This window comes from Haliotis cracherodii, unplaced genomic scaffold (genome assembly GCF_022045235.1).
Source record: "Haliotis cracherodii isolate W230 unplaced genomic scaffold, xgHalCrac1.p SCAF_9, whole genome shotgun sequence".
Lineage (NCBI taxonomy): Eukaryota > Metazoa > Mollusca > Gastropoda > Lepetellida > Haliotidae > Haliotis > Haliotis cracherodii.
The window spans coordinates 40,435,720-40,458,487 of NW_027266343.1; the positions used below are offsets into that span (position 1 = coordinate 40,435,720).

The 22,768-nt window shown below is 38.7% G+C and overlaps 1 protein-coding gene across 1 annotated transcript; it reads left to right on the plus strand.

Moving 5' to 3' along the window:
- Window positions 1-208: 208 nt before the first annotated feature.
- On the plus strand, window positions 209-22,183 carry LOC139452462 (enolase 4-like). Its single transcript, XM_071233952.1, has 13 exons — window positions 209-635; window positions 1,430-1,474; window positions 1,892-1,975; window positions 2,322-2,515; window positions 3,052-3,198; window positions 7,691-7,862; window positions 9,524-9,652; window positions 10,002-10,064; window positions 10,768-10,932; window positions 15,810-15,935; window positions 17,882-18,077; window positions 19,065-19,132; window positions 21,152-22,183. The coding sequence occupies exons 1-13, from the start codon at window positions 468-470 to the stop codon at window positions 21,386-21,388; spliced, it is 1,794 nt and encodes a 597-aa protein (XP_071090053.1). The 5' UTR covers window positions 209-467; the 3' UTR covers window positions 21,389-22,183.
- The last annotated feature ends 585 nt before the right edge of the window (window positions 22,184-22,768 follow it).

Sequence of the window (22,768 nt, forward strand, 5' to 3'; positions counted from 1 at the left end):
TGTCATATGACTTCCGGCTGTCGTAAAAATATATTTAGTAAATTAATGGGAAGAAGAAATATAAATTTGGTTATTTGTCATGAAAATAGTGTTACAGATGCATTGGGGAAAAGAAATAATCTATTATAATACAAAAGAAGTTGAATATTGAATGTCGAAATGCGAATTCGTTCCCACAATTCCACTTCCCTAACAACATACCAATATGGACGCCTAAACCATCACATTGAGAACGTTTCCACTACTTTCCACGAGATTTTGTCTCTTATTCCACTTGCATCTTGTTTATGATTCCATCTCTACCTTACCCTAGTTCTTAGGAATCAATCATTAGGTATAGATCACTAATCTGTACCTGAATTAATATTATTTCGGACATATCTGTTTTGTAGCAGACGACGCATCTTGACTGATAGGCCTACTTATTGGATACTTGCAAAGGCACGTAGCCAGATCAAAGTGACAAGATGGCTGCAGCAGCTGGCGTTAAATCAAGTGCAAAAGATGCTCGAGAGCTGTACGAAATGAAGGAAAGGGCAATACGATTTTACACAGATAATGGCGTCCCTAAGAAGATGGAGGAGATCCTGAACTCAATGTTTCATGACAACCCAGCAGATGTGTATGGCCATGTTGTAAGTAATTACAACAAATATTTTACTGACAAGTTTTAAATTTGTTCCATCAACCTACATAAGCTACACGACAATGCATTATTTCGATTGAATGGAGGAAAACAGTGTCACTTTAAGATTCTTGACACTAAATTGGTTTATTGGCTGTGTGAGCTACACATCTTCCTAAGTTATATATCCCCATTAATTACCGTATTCGACGTAATAAGCGCCCAGGGCGCTCTCAAAATTAGAAATAGGAGGCTCCTATTAAAATATTATTTTGGTGAAAAACAGAGTTGAAAGATAAATTTTGTGGTTTATGCTGACAGCCTGAAATGTTTATGTACGGCAGATATATTTTTCCAGAATTATTTGCCCATAATTAATGATGCATATAACACAGGAGTTCGTATTATACACAAATGAATAAGTCTTGTTTACATTGATCAATCGGAAGGGGTGCTAATTGGGATTGTTCACGTGCCAATATATTAGCAAATATTGCCGTGGACGCTTATTAGAGCGGGGCGCTTATTACGTCGAATACGGTACTTGTGTTCTACGGAACATCTGAACCATGATTATCAATGACACTAATGTTTTACTTTTTACACATGAATAACTCCATAATTCGCACCTACAATTGATCCCTCATACTAAGTTATAGCCATTCGCCTCACTCATCATGTTGGATCAATAATCAATTGTTAAATAAAATTTCATTAATAGGTCTTGTATGTTATATATATTTTTACAATGTATGAACCAGATATTGCTGAATCTAATCAATATTTCATACTTCATTCTCACAGGCAAATTATTTTGCTGAATTTGCCAAAGTCCCAGTAATCACAAAGGTAAAACTTTACATACTTCATGTTCATCATCATGCCAAATGTAGTCAGTGAGTGCATGTTATTTGATGCCACAGTTAGCAATTTGTAAATATTATCAAATGCAATTTGGACCAGGCAAATCTGTTAATGGTAATAAATATTTCTAAACAAAATGTTGCAAAATGGACAGCAAAATGATATCACATGCTGCCTTTAATGATTCACATAGCAGTAGCTGCTAAGCATATGCCATGAATTTCAAGGTGCCTGTGACTTTGGTCACCATTTCAAAGTCCAAATCATCTAAAATTTCTGTTGATCCATCAAGTTCACTAAATCAACTCTAATGATTGCTGAAACACATGTTGGGGATAAATGTTTTTGTCTCTGATTGATTTCTATTAATAAATGATTCAAACACTGAAAAACATGATGCAGGTAAAAGGTCGACAAGGGTATGACAGCAAAGGACAGTCAACTGTGCAAACTGAAGTTTACTGCATGGTAAAGAACCATGAAAAAGTAAGATATACTTTTGATTTAGTTTTTGTTTGGTTGTTTTCAATTTCTTAAGCATATATAGGGTTGCTATTAATTGGAATATCATGTTTGAATGTACCTGCAGTGATTTTGCTGGAGACAAATGACTTGGGCACATTTTCACAAATTTATAGGATATCATTACCAACTTTTAAAAATATGATTAGTTCATTTTGGATGAGAATCAGTCAGTATCCTAGAAAATAACCTGATCTGAATCTTTATACCTAATTTGTTTCAACTACAATCATGAAAACCTTAAAAGATGTAAACATTTAGAAATTGGGACTTTTGTTAGTGCTCATCTTTAATACTACTGTTAATTTAGCTCATCAGTTCCTGTGTTGCCCCAAGTGTGACTTCAATGCTGCTGGACACTGCAAAGCCAGAAGAGAAAGACACTGAGGATTCAGAGAGACAGGCGTCTGTAACAGCAGCCATCAACTACATCAACACCGACATCTGTAACAAACTGGAGGGTCTAGACCCAACACAACAGACGGAGGCAGACGATGTTGTGTAGTTAGTAGATTTTGTCTTCAGAGTATTTGAAATTTGTATTGTCATCAGTTTGACCAAGCTCGACTATAATCTGGACCAGTCCATTACAGTATCCTCATTTTAAGTGATTGGTATGACACAGTTGTAGAAATAGCTCATGTGAGCTCATGTGTGAGAAGAATTATGTTGGAAGTTACTGATGGTGGGACAGATGGAGATGGTGATGACACTTCCTAAACAAAGCTAATGTAGCGAATGGGTCCATAGAGGTTATCCTGTGAGTGTGTTTTGGGATGGTAAATATCCTGGATTAGGAATAAACATTGTATTTAACAAGCCTTGGTGAGCATGATAACCTCTTTATCATATGATGTCATTCTGTAGTTGAAAAACCTGTTTTCATCTCTCACAAACATAAAATAAACATTATGAGTTTCCGTGGAATGCACATAATGATATGTAGTGAATATCAGTGATTTGTCAGTTGGACACATAAAACACATAAGGGATGCATCAAAATTAATGACCATGTCCAACACTAACTCGTCATGTTTCAGCAACTTCATCCAGCAGATGAAAGATGAAATGGAAGCCCAGAAGGCTGCGGAGGCAGCAGCAGCAGCTGCAGAAAATGCAGAAGAGGCACCCACTCAGGAGATCAACGAGTCTAATAACGCTAAGAAGGCCAAATCTCCTACTGGAAAGTAAGTTTAGTCTGCCAGACATCTGCACAAGAATTGTGTATGAGATGACAATACCTGTATTGCAATATGGTATAGTAATATCTTGGTAAAATATGTTGTACATAGTCTTTTGTAAGAATGACCCCTGGTGACATTTTGCATTGGTAAATGGGAACAGATGTGATAATTGCCAGGTTGATATGTTGATAGTCTTAACAGTAGAGAATATTAGTCTTGGAATGTTAGAACCAAGGCAGACTAACTACAGCTCGATAGTGCATAAAATGCTTGATACAATAGCATACAATTAATGTGTTTCTTACTACTGGGTATCGTTTAAAAGTACTGTACACCAGGAGAAAAGTTCAAAACTTAATTGTCAAAAGAATCCAGAAGAAATATCTGACACAGCTGTCAAATGGAATACGAGTTGACTTATAATCCAACCCTGTGAAAATCTTTGTTCGAATTGGTCTTTAGCAACCCATGCTTGTCCAATCACTGGATTGTCTGGTCCAGACCCGATTATTCACAGACCACCGTCATATAGCTGGAATATTGCTGAATGTGGGGTTAAACAACAAAGAAACAAGTGTGATCCATGAAACTTTTATGAATGTCATAAGAGCTTTTACATTTTTAGTTAACTGCTCATACAAATGCAGCTGTCATCTTTAACTATAGACAAAGTTTAGTCATATTCTTTCAGTCTAGATAGCAAGATAAGCTTTGCCGATGATAGTTTATAGCCTTGACTGCAATTAACTAAATCTATATGTGGCTTTAGGAAGGAGTACTAATGAAGAGATGATTGATTGAATAATAGTATATAATGTTGCAAGGACTGCAAATAATTATTATTTGCCTTTAAAATTCTGTCGGAATAGATGTAAAATTTCTTACATATTATAGACAACAGTGATAATGAATTGACAATCTTCCATATCTCTGAACTTATACTTATGTATTTCAAGATTCTATGTTGTGAAATTTTACAATCATCAATTGGTTTTAAGAAACATGTTTTACAAAGATTATGATTGTTTTAGTGAGGTTGAGGGGGACCAGAAGTAAGTGGTCTTGTTGCTGTGACAACTGTCAATGCACTTTAGTTCTTTTGTCAGTGTATATATCACCTCCTCTAAGTTATGTTGCATTAACCTTGCTTGTGTGGTGTGCTTGGATATAACATCCTGAATTAACAGTCTTTACATTGATGCACTCTCTGTACATCTGACATGACACACTCTCTACATCTGACATTGCTCATACAACAATCATAGATTGTGTCTAGTGTTAGATTTGAATGTTGGCCTAATACTTAAGCACCATAATAGTTTCTTGTGTTTGACAATGTTATATATGAATGGCTGACTGAAACGTATGATATGTCCTTTCAGTCAGTGCACAGTAGACAGCATAACATTTTTTTAGCATTGTGTCGTTAATGGAATGTTAGGAGTAGATGGAAACATGTTATGCCTTCATCAACCAGCCACAGTGAGAATTAAAGAAGGAAATGGGCAGTGATGTGTGGGGATGATGCAGGAGTTCAAGGATGGAAATGAACTAAGATTTTGGATGGAAAAAGGCATGATCTGATTTTGAAGTTGGAAATGAATGAGATTTACAGGGACAAATGATTATTGGTAATGGGATTTAAGGCTGAAAAAATATTTGGATAGGTATGGATGGTGAGGTTTTCACATGGATATGGATGCTGAGGTTTCCAGATGGATATGGATCCTGAGGTTTCCAAATCGTTTTGGAAGGTGAGGTTTCCAGATCGATTTGGATGGTGAGGTTTTCCAGATGGATATGGATGCTGAGGTTTCCAGATCGATACAGATGCTGAGGTTTCCAAATGGATTTGGAGGGTGAGGTTTCCAGATCGATTTGGATGGTGAGGTTTACAGATGGATATGGATGGTGAGGTTTACAGATGGATATGGATGGTGAGGTTTACAGATGGATTTGGAGGGTGAGGTTTAGAGATGGATTTGGAGGGTGAGGTTTAGAGATGGATTTGGAGGGTGAGGTTTAGAGATGGATTTGGAGGGTGAGGTTTAGCGATGGATATGGATAGTGAGGTTTACATATGGATGGTGATGTGTAGAGATGGATTTGGAGGGTGAGGTTTAGAGATGGATATGAATGGTGATGTTTACAGATTAAATGGATGGTGAGGTTTACATATGTATAAGCATGGTTAGGTTTACATGTGGATATGGATCGTGAGGTTTACAGATGGATATGAATGGTGAGGTTTAGAGATGGATATGGATGGTGAGGTTTACATATACTGAACCACAAAAGTTCCTGTGACATTGAATAAGATTTAATGCAAAGTTATGTTTTTTACCAAATCGGAAACAATTTCGGTTTGCAACAGGTAAAAGACTCCTGTAAGTGTTTAAATGGTTTAATTTGCCATACTGACTTCAGAATAAGCGTGATTTCACAAAAAACCATGAACATGCCAAAATGTCAATTTACAAATCAATAGCATGTGTGTCCACCTCTGGTTGCAATGCAAGCATTACATCTTCGTCTCATGGAATGGACCAGGCATCGCACACAGTCCTATTTGATATCTGTCCATATCTGCTGGAGCATGTCTGTGTCTGTGGAACACATGGTTGACGTCGAAGGCGCCGATCCATCTCATCATCCCACATGTGCTCAATTGGTGAGAGATCAGGGGAGCGAGCCGGCCATGAGATGACATTCACGTTGTTTTGTTGAAGAGAATCCTGAACAAGTCGAGCAATATGAGGCCGGGCGTTGTCATGTTGAGAGGTAATGCCTGGGCCATGACGACGCAAAAACGGTTGAACAAGCGGGCCGATGATCTCATTGTCAGCATGACGCTAAACAATGCATATGGAATCCCGTTAACACACATGTTATTACACCCATTCTTGGGTAGTGAAGTGAATGGGGCTTGCATGAAAGTCAACTTTTGCATGGAATGCATGCTTTTCTGTAGCAGTTGCGTTTTTGTGACTTGATTCCATACATGTACCACACTATCGAAAACCAAACTTTATTTGTTTTACAGTTTGAAAAATACACTAAAATATTGGTGTCACAGGAACTTTTGTTGTTGAGTATATGTATAAGCATTGTGAGGTTTACATATGGATATGAATGGTGAGAAGTTTAAAATGATATTTACAAGAGATGGACGGTTGTAAGGATTTGCTATATGCATAGATGATGAGCATGAAGAGATCCTGTAGATGGTGTGTGGCATGTGTTATTAGTGGTCACCCATAGTAGTACTGGTCAAAAGCAGCAGGTCACCAGATCAGGACCTAGCTGCAGTGTGTAAGCAGTTATATATTTAGTGGATAAATACAGATGAACTCTGTTGCAGAGCTCTTTGGTAAATGTTTTCCATGACTGACATGCTATTACAGATCTGTTATGTGCTTTACTGTACTCTATGTATTGTTAATGTTAAAAATATATTTTTTCATTGTTAGAACAACTACTTGAAATTGTTTATATTCATTTTCAAATATTAATCTTGTTTGAACTAGAAAAAATATCCATATGTATCCTGAAAAGGTCATGAGTATAACTGCAAGATATGATTATGAAGAGTTTCTTAAGTCATGTTTGTCAGTGATAAATTTGCTTGCAAAAAAATGTACCATAATCGCCGTAATAAGCACTCTGGGCTCTTAGACAACTGGTGAGGTGAGGTGAAATGGGGTTTAACATCACGTCCAAGATTATTGCACTAAAATAGCGACGTGCATGCACGTGTATGTATGTGTGTGGCTGCTTGTACAAGTCTGGACTGATGCCGATTTATAGTGCTAGCTCACTGAGATACCATGCCGCAGTTTAACATGAATACCCAAGTCAGACACAGTATACTGACTCCGAGCCGACCAGTCCTTGTTATGGACCTTCAATGCCGAGCGCCAGACAGGGTAACAACAAGTACCATCTTTCAACGTTTTTTGGTATGACGCGGTCGGGGATCGAGCCCCAGACCTTCCGCTCTCCGGGCAGACGGTTCTTAGACAACTGACGTAAGGGGGAATTTATTGAAACCATAAAGAAACGAGTTAAATGTATTTTAGAGATCAAGCGGTACATGAACAAACAGTTCAAACAAAGATGAAACTAAGTCCTTTTGATTACAGTTACTAGGCAATTATATACCCTTCTAAGCTTCTGTTTTCTGTAAAAGAAATCTGTAATATGGACATGAAAATATGGACTGTCACATAATTACATAAGTAGGACAGGCTTTTAGAGATTATTTACAGAAATTGGTTGGGGGGCACTTATTGGAGCAGGGCGTTTAATACGGCAAATACGGTAAATGTGAAATACCCCTGAAATGAGATGATTGTGTGATGTTATTTTACTTGATGAAGAATTCATGTCTGCAGTAACCACTTGGGTGGATGATGACTGTAATGTTTATGAAGTATTCCCACAAATCTACATAACTCTTACATAGGTCCCACATGTATCAATCATATTTCTTCAGAGGCAGCAAGGGCAAAGCCAGTCAGATCATTATCATCCCTGATGAAGCACGGGAAGAGTTCCTTGACGGCAGCTGTCTCGTGAGCGCTCTCAGTCAGGCTGTGTGTACAGCTGGAGCCGCCATCAAGGACGTCCCACTCTACCACTATATTGCCGCTCTCAAACACAAAGAAGTAAGCGTAGATATCATTTCCAGATTTTGTTTGTTTGTTTGTTGTTTAATGATACACTCAAAAATATTCTAGCTATATAAAGGAAATAAACAAGTCTGGACCAGGCAATCCAGTGATCGATATTGTGAGCAACAGTCCATATTGTCAGGGTATGATGACATGCAATCAACCAAGTCACTGAGTCTGACCATCCGATCCATTTGGTCACCTCTTATGACCAGCATAGGTTGTTGGGTACTAATTCTAACCTAGAATTCCCACGGGGAAGATTATGTTTAAAATAACAAAATATGAATTCTGTATTAATAAGCGCCCAGGGCGCTCTCGAAAGTAGAAATAGGGGGCTGTTATTAGAATATTATTTTTTGCGTTGAAAGATTTATGCTGACAGCCTGAAATGTTTATATACGACAGATATTTTTTTACCAGAATTTCATTGCACATGATTAAGGGTGTTATAACATTTGAGTACCGGGTATGTATTATCAATTGGAAGGGGTGCTAATTGGGATTGTTCACAAGACAATATACTGGCAAATATCGCCGTGGGCACTTATTATAGCCAGGCGCTTATTACGTCGAATACGGTAGGACGTACCAAGTAACAGACCACTGTTTCCCTATTGGCTTGTGTTCCATAACTGTGGAGAACGATGTCACTGATATCATACTGATGTCTACATTTTTGTGTGTGTTTAACTGTTAATGACTGAATAAGCACTCTGTTGACAAAGATATTTATGAGATTTGACTTCAATATGTGTTTTACGTTTACTATTTCTGGCTTAGTTTATGAGAAAATACACACGTTAATCTTATTATCTGCATATAAAACAATGCTTTGGAGAGCAGGAAATACACACTCAAATTGTAAATCGTCATATGTAGTGATGATTTCTATCAAATTTCATAGTTTTATTGACCAAGTTTGTTATACCTGTTTATTCACCTGAATTTGCTAAAGTGATATGATGTGTTTTTTTGAAAGCTCATATTGGTACTCAATAATTCCTTTTTTACACATTGAATCATAAACAACTTCTATTCTAATCTTTTTTTAAACTCTGAAACGTGCAACTTAGATCGTGCTAGGTTGGTAGAGCATCTACCACCTACAACCTGAAATTTGTTAAACCACTGATCATCTATAACACTCATCAATTATTTGGACCCCGAAGGTAGCGTTGTAGCGAGGGATCACTGTATTATAGTTTATACCTCCACTAATGCAAAAACAATTTTTTTCGAAATACATCAGTGAAATAATTTTGTGTGACAAAAGGATCTATTTTGTGTATTGCCACACATCCTTTGAATATTGTAGTAACCGCAACTTTTCATTTTGTAACCTGTAATTGTAAATATAATTATTTAAATATGTCTACCGACAATGACTGAAAAAAAGTACTATGCTGTGAATATTACCTTCTGTGGTGATGCGGCCTTCAAACCAGCTGTTTCAATCAGAGGGGGTTTATTGTGATTGAATAGCCTCTGATTGATCAATCAGAATCAAGTAATTTCCAAAATCTTGGTAGAATAGTCATTAAACATCATGATGTCAGTACAGACTGGCCAGACAAAGTGTATGGGTTTTACAAGATGGTGACTGGCCAAACAGTAGCTAGCTGTTTTATAAGTAATGTGAAATTGTTTTACAGATGCCCAGCACACTACAGCTTCCTCTGCCCATGGTCACCATCATACAGGGTGGGAAGGGAGCTGCAGGGAAGATGAACTGTATCAAGGAGTACATGGTCATCCCCAAACCTGGTGTCCCCCTCCGAGAGGTCAGTATGGGCAGATTAGATGGAAAGGTACTGACCTGCCATCCTGCCAAAATTGACATCATCATCATCATCATCATCATCATCATCATCATATTGCAATCACATGCAGCTTCTGTTGTCACAGGAAGATCATACTGTGTTACAAGGTTCACACAGACTTGAAAGGTCTTGAATTTTAGTGTCAGCCTTGAAAAGGATTGATTTTTAGTGTCAGCCTTGACAGTCGGATGCACAGTGACTGCTAGTCCTTAAGAAAGGGAAAGATAATGTGACTGAACATCTTCAACTTGTTTCACAAATTGTTTTCAAGTTAATAACCAAAAAAGAATCCTCCTTTTTGTGTTGACAGAGTATGAAGAACATCCTAGGAATCTACAACCACGTCAGTAAAGCACTGTGTGTGAAAGGAGGGGTGAGTATTTCTACAACCACGTCAGTAAAGCACTGTGTTTGAAAGGAAGGGTGAGTTTTTCTACAACCATGTCAGTAAGGCACTATGTGAAAGGAAGTGTGAGTTTTTCTACAACCATATCAGTAAAGCACTGTGTTAAAGGAAGGGTGAGTTTTTCTACACCATATCAGTTAAGCTCTGTCTGTTAAGGAAAGAGTGAGTTTTTCTACAACCACATCAGTAAAGCACTGTCCATTAAAGGATGGGTGAGTTTTTCTCCAACCATGTCAGAAAAGCATTGTCTGTTAAAGGAGGTGTGAACTTTTCTCCAACCATGTCAGTAAAGCCGTGTCTGTTAAGGGAGGGGTGAGTTTTTCTACTGCCATATCAACAACTCTCCCACCCTGTGGGGATTCCGGGGTATAATAATAAAGTTACATGTAGATGCAGCAACAAGATGGTCAATATGAGCACAAGGCCAAAAATATGTCACCAGAGAAAGTGATCAATGCTATCATTCATGCATGTCATAAACAGATGTTGGTTATTAAAATATTGAGTTTAATATTTTTAGGTTTATGGAGGAATAAGAATTTAAACCGGGGTGCGCACAGTGTCAATATTATCCATGTTGTTTAGCCAGTCCTGGAATCACTTGCAGTTTATTTATGATAGTATTCATAGAACTATGAGCAGCGTCTGGTAATGCCTGTGTTTGTTGCAGGGGAATGCAAGGAATGTCAATGACCTGGGTGCCCTGTGCCCTGTGTTCGACAAGCCTGAGCAGGGCCTGGACCTGATCCAGGAAGCCATGACTGCTCTGTCTCTCACCCCCGGCGAGGATGTCAGCATCGCCCTCAACATAGCAGCACACGAGATGTTCGACTTTGTGAGTAGACTGTCATGTCCTCATATCTTCTAACTGACATTTTTTTGATAGAATATCTACTAACTTATTATCTTTTTTTATGTTCATGAATTTTGGACTTAGTGGGGCTCTCAATGAATGTTGAGATATATTGTTTGGAATCTTCATCCGATCTGCAGAAGTTCTGTAAGTGTGGCACAACTGGTCACAGCCAGGTAAAGAAACTAAGAAATAGATTTTTCAAAAATCCCAAACTATCAAAAGACACCAGTTTATCACTAGACCTATCTATGTGCCATGTTTGGTGAAGAAACATTGAAGGTTTTCAAGATCTGCTCTGGAAACAAGCACTACCACCATTTTCGGTGTAACTCAAAGTCGTTGCCATGGAAATTGAAAAAGAATATTGTTCAGGGTTTGCGTCAGTTCAGGTTGTGTTTAAGATGGACATGTCCATATTTCATGCAGAGTGCTTCTGTTGTAGCCAGGGAAGCAGTATAGTAAGGAGGTAACATGAGTGATTAGATTGTGCTGTGATGAGTAGATTACTAGGGCTGCAACGAATAACCTATGAGGTGAATACGATTCGTATCACGAATATAGGGTAATACTTACGGATATTTATTCACGAATACAATAATAAGTCAGTAGTTGATGTATTATTTGTTACATTCAGTGAAACATTAACAACATAAATTATTTGACATGGTTTGTTAATTATCTATGTTATACATTTATATACTGCACTTGTCCAGGTACTTAGTCTTAGTATCTGCTCAAATGCTACAATGGCCAGTGACCAAATTCCTGTCAAATTAAATATTATAAGAGTGTTGTCTTTAAAGAAATCTATGCATATCATATGTTCTTATGGATGTTTTTAGGTACAGGGTATGTAAATGCACATGACTGCATATTCATAAATATTCGATTCTAGTGGCCACAAATAACGAATTCAATTCATGAATGGATACGGTTCGATTCACTGAATATGCGAGTGAATTGTAACGGCCCTACAGATTACACACCCAGTTACTCAAGGATTGCACTAGCTTCCCGTGTTTGTTTCTGGGAAGTTAGGGAGAAGTTTAAGGAGTCATTCAAATACACGAGTGAAAAAACATGTCTTAACTATGAGTTGACAGTTGTCAATTGTCAATGAGAAGATGGTATGATTATCAACTTTTTCACTTAAAATTTTGTTCACATACTTATTGCCTCCTTTCAATTATGCTTTGACAGATATCATCAAACCAAAACCTGTGTTAAGCCATGAACTTATAATGATATATTCAAGAGAAATATCAAAAATATTTTCAAGACACAAGTATATGAGGTAACCCATCTTCCCTAGGCAAGGGCAGTATCTGACTATAAAAGTCTAGTTTCCATCCTTGCCGAACTAGGCTGGTATTCCAGAGTTACATGTTTGCTAGACTAACAAATCTATGTATAGTCCAATCAAATTTACATAAAGAACTAGCCATCAGATTTGTAAACAACATGGATTTTAATGTGCAGAGTTTGGTCGACTGCAGGATTTGCAAAGCATGTGTACTGTCATCTGGGCGTCGACAGATATTTTGCAAATCTTTTCATGTTTTTAATCAAGGTGTGCAAGTGATTTGATGCATTAATTTTGCTGGGTAAGACCTGTTTTATTACAATATAGATCTTGATTATTGATCAGATTGTCTTGACTGGGTGTCGCCATTTTGTTGCAAATAAATGCAAGTCATATGATGAGAGATGGAATCTGATTGGTCAATAGGAGGTACATAGAAGGGACATAACTCATAATAGCCACTGGTTGTGCTACAATCAAGCCTGGAAAATCCAGGCTAGTTCTGCCTAGGTGAAAACTGGACTCTTATAGGAAGGAAAAGATGGGTGTAACCATGTGTCAGTTCAATAAGGACAACAGTAATTATGTGTCAAGCTGTGCACTGTGTTGTCATGTGATAATGAAGGTCAGTGTCGCTCACATAACACCATGGGGATATCAGTCAAACATATACCGGTAGGTCACTAGCAACCTATTCTGGCTGTAAGAGGTGACGAAAAGCATCAATGTGCTGTCATGCTGCGTCACTTGGTTGATGCATGTCAGTGTATCCCAGTCACATTGATTGATGCTCATGATGTCAATCACTGGATTGTCTGGCCCAAACTTGATTATTTCCAGATTGCTGTCATATGGCTGGAATAATTGCTGAGTGCAGCGTTAAACAATGAACAACAACACTCACATAGGGTCATCATGCCTTTGTTACTGTCTTGTCATGTACTCAGTTGTTTGGGAAATTGTTGGTACAAAGGATAATGTGTGTCTTCTATGGACACAGACTGAAGCTGAGGACTGTGTAAGTTGGGTAATGTTAGTCCTGTATGCTTGTTGTCCACATCGTCTGAAGCATGTAACCAACTAGTGCACAGGGATAAAGGTATGCCAGTACATATGTATACACTAGTGTGTGGTAGAATAGATTATATCTAGCATATATGTACATGTATGTTATCAGGGAGATCGTAGTAGTACCCTGTTTCACTCTGAATGATCTGTCACTGGGGATAGTGATTAGTGATCTTCATTCACACAAATGCAGACATAACAAGTCTGAACAGCCTGAGCTAGTTTTTTCAGTGTACCGTATTCGACGTAATAAGCGCCCCGCTCTTATAAGCGCCCACAGCGATATTTGCTAATATATTGGCTAGTGAACAATCCTAATTAGCACCCCTTCCGATAGATCAATGTACACAAGACTTATTTATTGGTGTATAATACGCACTCGTGTGTTATATGCACCCTTAATTATGGGCAATTAAGTTCTGGAAGAATATGTCTGGTGTATATAAACATTTCAGGCTGTCAGCATAAACTCTCTATTTTTTTCAGCAAAATAATATTCTAATAAGAGCCCACTATTCCTAATTTTGAGAGCACCGTGGGTGCTTATTACGTCAATACGATATATTATTTACACATCATATGTAAAAAAACAAAGGGTGGACTCCATGTGTCAAATTCTTATGCAGTAATTGGATTGTTTCATGTGCCATATTGTACATAATTGTTTTCAGTATTGCTGAAATGATACTGTTTTTGCAAAACTTTCAATCTTCTAATCTTCTAGTATTTCAGTGTAATTTGTTTGAAAGAAAATTTATTGAAATCGCTTATTTTACTTTAAGTGGAAAACTGAAACGTGAAACATATATATGTACATGATGAAGGAGTAAGCATATACTCCTTAACGTTGTGTTCCTCATAATGAAGAAGTTGACATTCATAAATTCTCTTCCTTATAGAAATCTTGTTAAAAAGTTGATCAAATCATGTGATGGTGTAAGTACATGTGTGCATGTGCAGGTAGACAGGCAGTGCAGCATCATGTGCACATTAGTTGTAATGCACACCTACTCGTCAATAGGGGGTAAATATTGGGGTAAACATTGATTTACAGTAGCTGCATCATGATGGTCTGTTTCTAATGAAATGATACAAAGTTAATGTTCGGTAATAAGAGTGAGTGAGTGAGTTGGGTTTAACGCTGCTTTTAACATTATTACAGTTATATCACAGCATGTCAGCTTAATGTGGGAGGAAAGCCCGAAGTGATGCGAGTCTCTCTTCGGTGAAACCCACGAGCACGGGTATGGTGCTGACAAACCTAGAAACATAATCGGGGCGAACTGGGATTCGAACCCACAATCATAGGTTTCTGGCGTGCCCAAGGGACGCAACTCTGCACAGCGAATCGCGGCGCCTTAGACGACTGGGCCACTCGTGCCCCCTCTGTAATAAGAACTACATGAAATTACTGGGCATGGGGTTGGTGAATGGACTGTTGTTTTGTAGGAACATTTGATATTATATATCTGGTAACACTTTTCTCTTACCCTAATGGATGTAACTTACAGTTTATGATTGCTTATATGTAGGGTTGCCAATCAATCATCAATCACAATCAATAATTTCACATACATTTCTTATTTTAAAAATAAAGAACTTAAATTAATCTTATGCCATAACTAAGTATTTGGATAAATACACTGCTACTACTCTCTATATTGTAGCACTATCTTATGTTGTCCCAACCCAAACACCCCGATGCCCATTGATAGTCTCTCCCAAACAGATTATATGAGTCAGTGACTGCACAGATCACGCTGAGCCATGGAGAAACCACTCATGCATGGTTAGACAACCCAGGCATAGTGAAGCTCTAAAAATTAGACGACTTGGGTTGTAATCTCTATATTATGGCATAATAAAATAATATAGAGAGTACCATCGAAGAGTTTTAAAACTGTGAAGCGGGGGACATTATATAATATGTAATATTTTATCAAACAAAGTGTCTAAATCATATGGAAAGATAAACAGCAGACGGATGTGATTAGCGTGGATGAAATCTAATAATGAATCTATAATGGCCTTAACATAACTAAATGTGGAAATGTGCTAACAACCTGAATTGATGCAGGAAGGGCATTAAACATCAAGGTGGATACAGCTTTTTTTATAAATGGGTACTGCATTTTGTGATTTGCATTTTACATTCTGTAATCATGTAATTTTGTTGAATATCTTCAACAAATGAGATAGTTATAGTCTTGGTATAAGTTTACTTTTGGTCCAACTAATCACCTATATTTCAAAATGTAAAAATGTTTTTAAAAAAGTGGGTGTTACTCCCTGCTTCCCCTCCTCTCTATGTCTATGTACAACCTCAAAAAGTAAACTGACTCAACCCCATGTTAAGATAATTCTTGGGGTAAGTAGAAGTCACTTGTTGTGGAAAGTTTGCCTATATGATATCACTATTTGGGTGAGCGATAGTCCGTTACCCTGTATGTGTGTGTTTATTTGAGTGTGTATGGTAACTGTCCAGGACAAGGGCAAGTACGAGGTGGTGACCGGTCAGCTGAAGACCACCGAGGATTACGTTGAGTTCCTGGTGGAACTAATCGGCCGCTACCCTGCCATCAACGCTGTCATCGACCCACTCAGGAAACAGGTAGCGTCATTGTCAACTAATGCATAACATAAACATCACCGAAAACAGAAGTGACACTAAATACAGACAGTTTGTCACTGATCCAATATTTATACAGTGACATTTGCAAATCACTTTCCTTGTCCAAATCATTTGTAAACTAATGTGATAGCTGCAGAGGATTTTCTATAAAAAGGGATGAAAATAGTTCATGTGACATGTGTAAAGCATATATCACACAAGGAAAATGTAAATATACCTGCATATTTTGCAGGTCAAGTTTTCCTGTTTATTAAACTGAAAAGAGCCCTGCAACCCTAGCACTATACACATCACCTACTGTTTATTCCTTGTGAAGACACCATACAGTTCAATTTGTGCAGAATGTTAATAGTTAGCATTACTGGCCCTATAGGTATATTACTCGTAGCCATATCTTGTGTTATAGAATACTAAACAAGCACCCGTGTAATACCAATTTTATGAAATGTGTGAATAGTTCTGGTATCTGACTTGCTTTTGCTTGTCGTAAACTAGAACGATTCACGAGTTTCATAAAATTGGTATTACACGGTAGAGAGTTTAGTATTTTATTTATTACTTGCTGTTTATAAATTTTAAAATTTTCACTGTTGTGTGTATATAGCTAGACAATTACGCGATCCACAGCTTAATCCAATTAAGTTTACACGTATTAATTAATACCATACAACGGCCTGCCTTTAGAATTTAGGGTCTGTTCCTCAAAGCTATCGTAGCTCTAACGTTATCGTAACTCCCATACTTTAACATAGACTTACCACTGTCATTGCGCTAAAATCGCTTTGTGGAACAGGGTTCTACAAAACAAAGTTTACAATCACGTCACAATACCCAATGATGTGATTTGTGGAATTTTGTTGCAAGATCTACCTGCGAAAGAACCAGGTTGCTGGGGTCATCGAGTGTGCATATGCTTCTCTCAGTAATCTATCATCTCTGCATGCAATGATGTTGAATAGGCCAAGAGATGTTGGGAGTTTACAATATTTGTTCGTGAAACTTGTTCCCTCATTACATAAGCACATACTTTGGTATTACACAATGTTGATCTCTTCACAGGCCAGTAAGAAATAAATATCTGCTGCAAACATTTGAATATGGCAACTTATCACAATACACACCGTCCTTGTTTGTATATATCTTGCTAGGACTTTATCTGGACCTAGTCAGAGGCTATGAGTGAGTGAGTGAGTGAGTTGGGTATAATGCCGCTTTTAACAGTATTCCAGTTATATCGCGGCATGTCAGCTTAATGTGGGAGGAAAGCCCAAAGTGATACGGGTATGGTGCTGACAAACCTAGAACCATAATCGAATTCGAATCCACAATCATAGGTTTCTGGCTTGCCCAAGGGACGCAACTCTGCACAGCAAATCGCGGCGCCTTAGACAACTGGGCCACCCGTGCCCCCCAGAGGCTATGAGTATTGAGCTCTAAGTTTGCAAATTCATGTTAATAATGTTATGGCTTTGTACGTGCTGTTCAGACGATATGTATTTCACTGATGACAGGACCAGTAAAGTGGAATATGATTTAATGCCTTGTTTCACATTCTTGAATGCACTGTTAAAATACATTGTAAAATACCTCTTAATTGAAGAAAATAAGAACTTAAAAAAAACTCCCTAATTTGAACACAATAATGATTTCTTTCTAGTTTGGCTGCCAAGGGCACTTATCATATAAGAAGTGGTTTATTCTCCCTGCAGTGTTTTATTGTACGATTAACAACGACCACGAGTCGTTTATTTCTTTGTGGTAGTTTATTTCGAAAGTTGACAGACATAGGGACGCCTACACATCATGAAATGCCCTGTCAGCAACTATATTCATGGAGACAGGATGGTTAAAAAGTGATTTCCAACATATTGTTGGCCTATTTCTTTGGCCATCAACATCTGATGTTATTCCTTGCCTATGTCCAGGATCGTGAGCAGTGGATACGACTGTGTGACCGTATCTCAGTGGCTGGTTACATCGTCGGTGACTACGGCTACCACCGCCCAGGTCTGCTGAAGCATGAGGAGCTGGATGAGGACTATCAGACCAGTGGAATCCTCCTCAGATGGGAGCAGATGAACACGCTGTCAGACATTATCGCTGTGGCCAACAAGATGGAGGGTGAGTTGACACTCATGCAGCACTGGACATGACGGGATGTTGACAAATCACTGACAAATGAAACTCGCTGACTTGGTTGAAGCATGTCATCGATCCCAATTGTGTGGATCAATGCTCATGAAGTCAATCACTGGATTGCCTGGTCCAGACTCGATTATTTAAAGACTGCTGTCATATAGCTGGAACATTGCTGAAAACAACCAACCAACAACTAACATGCATTTTGCATTCATTTTCCGCAAGTTTCTTTGCATATTTATGGGTAGATTCAACTGGAAATAATTCCTTACAGGCATCATTGAATACAACCACATATCTTACCTTACACATAAATGGTGGATTCTAATTAGCTGAGACCGATTCTATTATTTTCATTGTACCCCGCATGCAAGGGACATTTTCTACGTTGCCGAACTGTTGGCATTATATTTGCAATCTTGTATCTCAAATTAAGTATGTAAGATGCCATTTGCCGGATATTTATGATATTTTCCGATTGAAATAGATCGCGGGAGAATAATAGTTTAAGTTTGTTTTTGTTCTTGTCTGCTATTGAACAAAATAGATATATGCCTAACTGTGGTATTCTTACCCATTTGCACCAAAGCATGCATGAATAAGACATACCTGCAATATAATTAGTGTTGTCTACCGGTCCCCCTTGAGATCGGTGGACAACTTATATCATATGTTCTGTATATTTTGCGCAGGATATGCCTGTTTGGCACATGGTCCTATGTGGTATCACCTTTGGCAAATGCCTCTGTTCTTCAAGCAGAGAATGACTTTCAAGTAGGATGAGATGTCTATGTGGCTGCAACCTTCTTGCACCTATCAGACAGTTTGAGTGCACACTGATCTGTTGACCAGGGTAATAGTTGTGTAATGTCACGAGCATGCATTAGGGCGTGGATACAGGGCAATATAAGTGTACATTTATCATTATTATTATCATTATTCTCTTAGCTGTATTGTTTTGTTTTTCAGAAGCCCAGAATGAGATCTTTGTGACAGCTGGTCCTGGGGAGACAAGCCAGGACATCCTTGCTGACTTGGTACGCAAATGTTGTGTGCAACACCAGGCTGTCAATCAGGCTACATGGCAGTCAGTCAGGCCACATGGCTGTAAATCAAGCCATGTTGCAGTCAACCAGCCCTCATGGCAGTCAATCATGTAACATGACAGCAAATCAGGCCACATGGCATTCAGTCAGTCAGACCACATGGCAGTCAGTCAGACCACATGGCAGTCAGTCAGACCACATGGCAGTCAGTCAGACCACATGGCAGTCAATCAGACCACATGGCAGTCAATCAGACCTCCAGGCAGTCAATCAGGTTACATGGCAGTCAGTCAGACCACATGGCAGTAAATCATGTCACTTGACAGTCAATCAGGTCACATGGCATTCAGTCAGTCAGACCACATGGCAGTCAATCAGGCCAGCAGGCAGTAGATCAGGTTACATGGCAGTCAGTCAGACCACATGGCAGTCAATCAGACCACATGGCAGACAGTCAGACCACATGGCAGTCAATCAGACCTCCAGGCAGTCAATCAGGTTACATGGCAGTCAGTCAGACCACATGGCAGTAAATCATGTCACTTGACAGTCAATCAGGTCACATGGCATCCAGTCAGTCAGACCACATGGCAGTCAATCAGTCAGATGACATGGCAGTCAATCAGACCATGTGGTAGTCAATCAGACCACATGGTAGTCAATATGACCATGTGGTAGTCAATCAGGGTAATGGATCTGGGCTAAATGGCCCATGACAGTTTGCCCTGTTTGATTAGGTTCAGCCTGTCCTGGGGGTAAGTGCGGCTCTGTTAGGATTCCAAGTTATGCTTGTCTGTGACTTGGTTGATTGCACGTCATCGTACCTCGACAGCGTAGGACATTGCTCACAATTCGTTTGTCTGGTCCAAACTCGACTTTATACAAACCACTGTCATAGCTGGAATATTGCCTAGTGTAGCACTAAACAAGAAACATGCAATCAAGTGGAAATTCCCGTTTTAGTTTTTTCTTTAATACTTGTTTGTAAGGGAATGCTAGTCTGTTCCAAGAACTTTTGTCTCTACAAACCTGAATTTCGTTATGCCATTTCATATATAGCCTGAAATTAACCAGAGATGCTTTGGTAATACACAATATACATTAACGCTTTATTCACTGATCTTGTTTATCAAGTTAATATAATTAAGCACTATATTCTTCAAAGTTGTTCTGTGTTTTTGCTACCATTTATCTTGAGTGGGGCAGCCTAGTGGATAAAACTTTGACACATCATGCCAAGGTTCATGTTCAATTTCCCCACATGGGTACAATGTGTGAAGCCAACTTCTGGTGTCCCCTGGTGTGAAATTGCTGGAATATTGCTGAACATGCCAATCTCATTAAAATCAGATCTTAGTTCTCGCTACCGCTAAACAAAGATCTGAGGACATCCCATTACGGGTCACGTCAGAACGACCTTTCATTCGACCCATCAAAGCGTCGCTTACCAGATCATGAAAGTGACAGTCGGAATGTGATTTCTAATCATGCAACCTCGAAGCCTTTAACACTGGGTATTCCTAACGATAGTTACGGGGTTAATGACTGAATCCATACAATCTAGACCATCTATTAGCCATTCCAGAATGTTCTTTTGTTCATGATTCAAATTTTTAATCGAGAATTTGTCAAAATATGTTTCAAAGCGTAGTCGCCATTTTGAAATTAGTGCCGTAGAGCACGAGAAAGCTGCCTCATGATTGGCTAATGTCGACTTCTTGTCAGTCGTTCCATTGGTTGGTCAAAGTTTGCACAAGGTCGTTCTGACGTGACCCGAAATGGGGTGTCCTCAGATCTTTGTTTAGCGGCAGCGAGAACCTGGTGGCATAAAATTCTACACATTCATATACATTATAGTCTTAAGAACTGTTGGGAGGTTAGGTTGTATACTATCAATGTTGATCATTTGTAAATAAACTAGTCGCCTTCTTCACTGGAGAGTAAGTTTTGTCTTGTATGTGAAGGATGAATATGATGATGACTATTTTCTCTATAATTTCATTTCTTCAGGCTGTGGGTCTGAATGCACGTTTTCTCAAGCTTGGAGCACCATGTCGAGGGGAGAGGATATCCAAGTTGAACCGTCTGCTGCAGATAGAGGCAGAGCTAGAGGAGCAAGGCATCCTGGGATATCATGATGCTCATCTGTACCCTCGTATAGAACTACCCCCTCCACCGGTCGCCACAGAGACAGAAGCTGAAGACAGTTCCCCATCACCAGCTAAGAAGGGAAGCAAGAAGAAGTGAGGGGATGGCATCAGTGAAGGATGTTCTCGTAATGTCTGACAGTGTTAGGATGATGCTTTCCTGGCAACTAACTGTACTGGATGTTTATCTAGACTTTCACGCTGGCACATTGTGTAAATAATCACATTGAGATGTTCACTGAGAAACATCTTGGCTGTCTCATCTAACACAGGAGAGATTGAATTACTAGTGCCATGTGAAACTTACAAGTACCAGATCTTCCACAATATCTCTGGTCTTACAATTAAAATACCCTGGATTAAAGAACAGCAAAGGCAACATAGATGTTTTGTTCGGCTAAAGCAAAATTATAGTCTTGGTTCTTAGGCACCGCCCGCATCATCATAAAGTTAGCCACACGTTTCCTTTTTATTTCCATTTTAAGAAAGAAAAAAAAAATCCATAAATATTCCAAGTCTAACTGAAGTCAAATACTGTATTCCAGTATATAATCACGAAGAAATACATTTATGTAGGGAGGCCCTTTCCAAGGTTGATTGTACAAAGCTGTTTATGTTGTTAAAAAACAAAAAAAACACTGCCCGCCCACACTATATTTTCCAAAGGCATTGCCTGAGAACCAATTCTTTTATTTTTTTTAAGCCTTACATTTTAATTCTTCTGACATGGAAGATGTAAAGTTTGATTGTCCAAAGGTCTAACGTCGGTTCCTTCTTGCCATATGTATCCCTCTTTGTTCAACATGAGCTGATTGTACTTTGAACCATGTTCCACTTGTCCATGTCATGCATTTGGTGTTATCATGTATAGGTACACCCCGGAGACTAACAGTTGTAGCCCACTACCAGTAGTCCTTGATGATAACATACAGCAAAACCCTTAAAAAGACCAAATTTCTACTGGTCCTTAGGATACCTTACTATTGGGCAGTTTGGCAAGGACTATGTGACTAGTGCCAGTTTTCAACGCTGAGGTATTGTACAGCATCTAAGAGGCTTCCTGTTTTCCATTCAGGGATCCTGACCTCTGACCTGTGTATCATATCTAACAACCCTAACACCATCACATGTGAAAATGTTATGGTGTAGAACATTGTGTAAATTGGATGTGTGCTACTCAAAACAAGTTAAGACCGACTACAATTGGAAGGCTGTGTGTTGCAATACCTCCCAGCCATGACAGATTAACTAGTTATATGAGTGAGTGAGATGGGGTTAATGTCGCTCTGAACAGTATTCCAGTTATATCCCTGCGTTTTAGTTTAATGTGGGAGGAAAGTGCTGCACATCTCAGATGTTTACCACGAGCACATGTATGTAAATAATCAGGGGCCATATGAAAAAAATCAGGTGTTCTTTAACTTCTTTTGAGTAGTATATATGTATTAACAGCATGTACATAACAAATTATCTGTACAAA

Excerpts from the sequence above, each read along its gene's own strand:
- LOC139452462 (XM_071233952.1), top strand. The coding sequence starts at position 468 with ATGGCTGCAGCAGCTGGCGTTAAATCAAGTGCAAAAGATGCTCGAGAG. Across the intron at positions 10,933-15,809 it reads CACACGAGATGTTCGACTTT|GACAAGGGCAAGTACGAGGT; the intron begins GTGAGTAGACTG and ends GTAACTGTCCAG. Across the intron at positions 18,078-19,064 it reads TGTGGCCAACAAGATGGAGG|AAGCCCAGAATGAGATCTTT; the intron begins GTGAGTTGACAC and ends TTTGTTTTTCAG.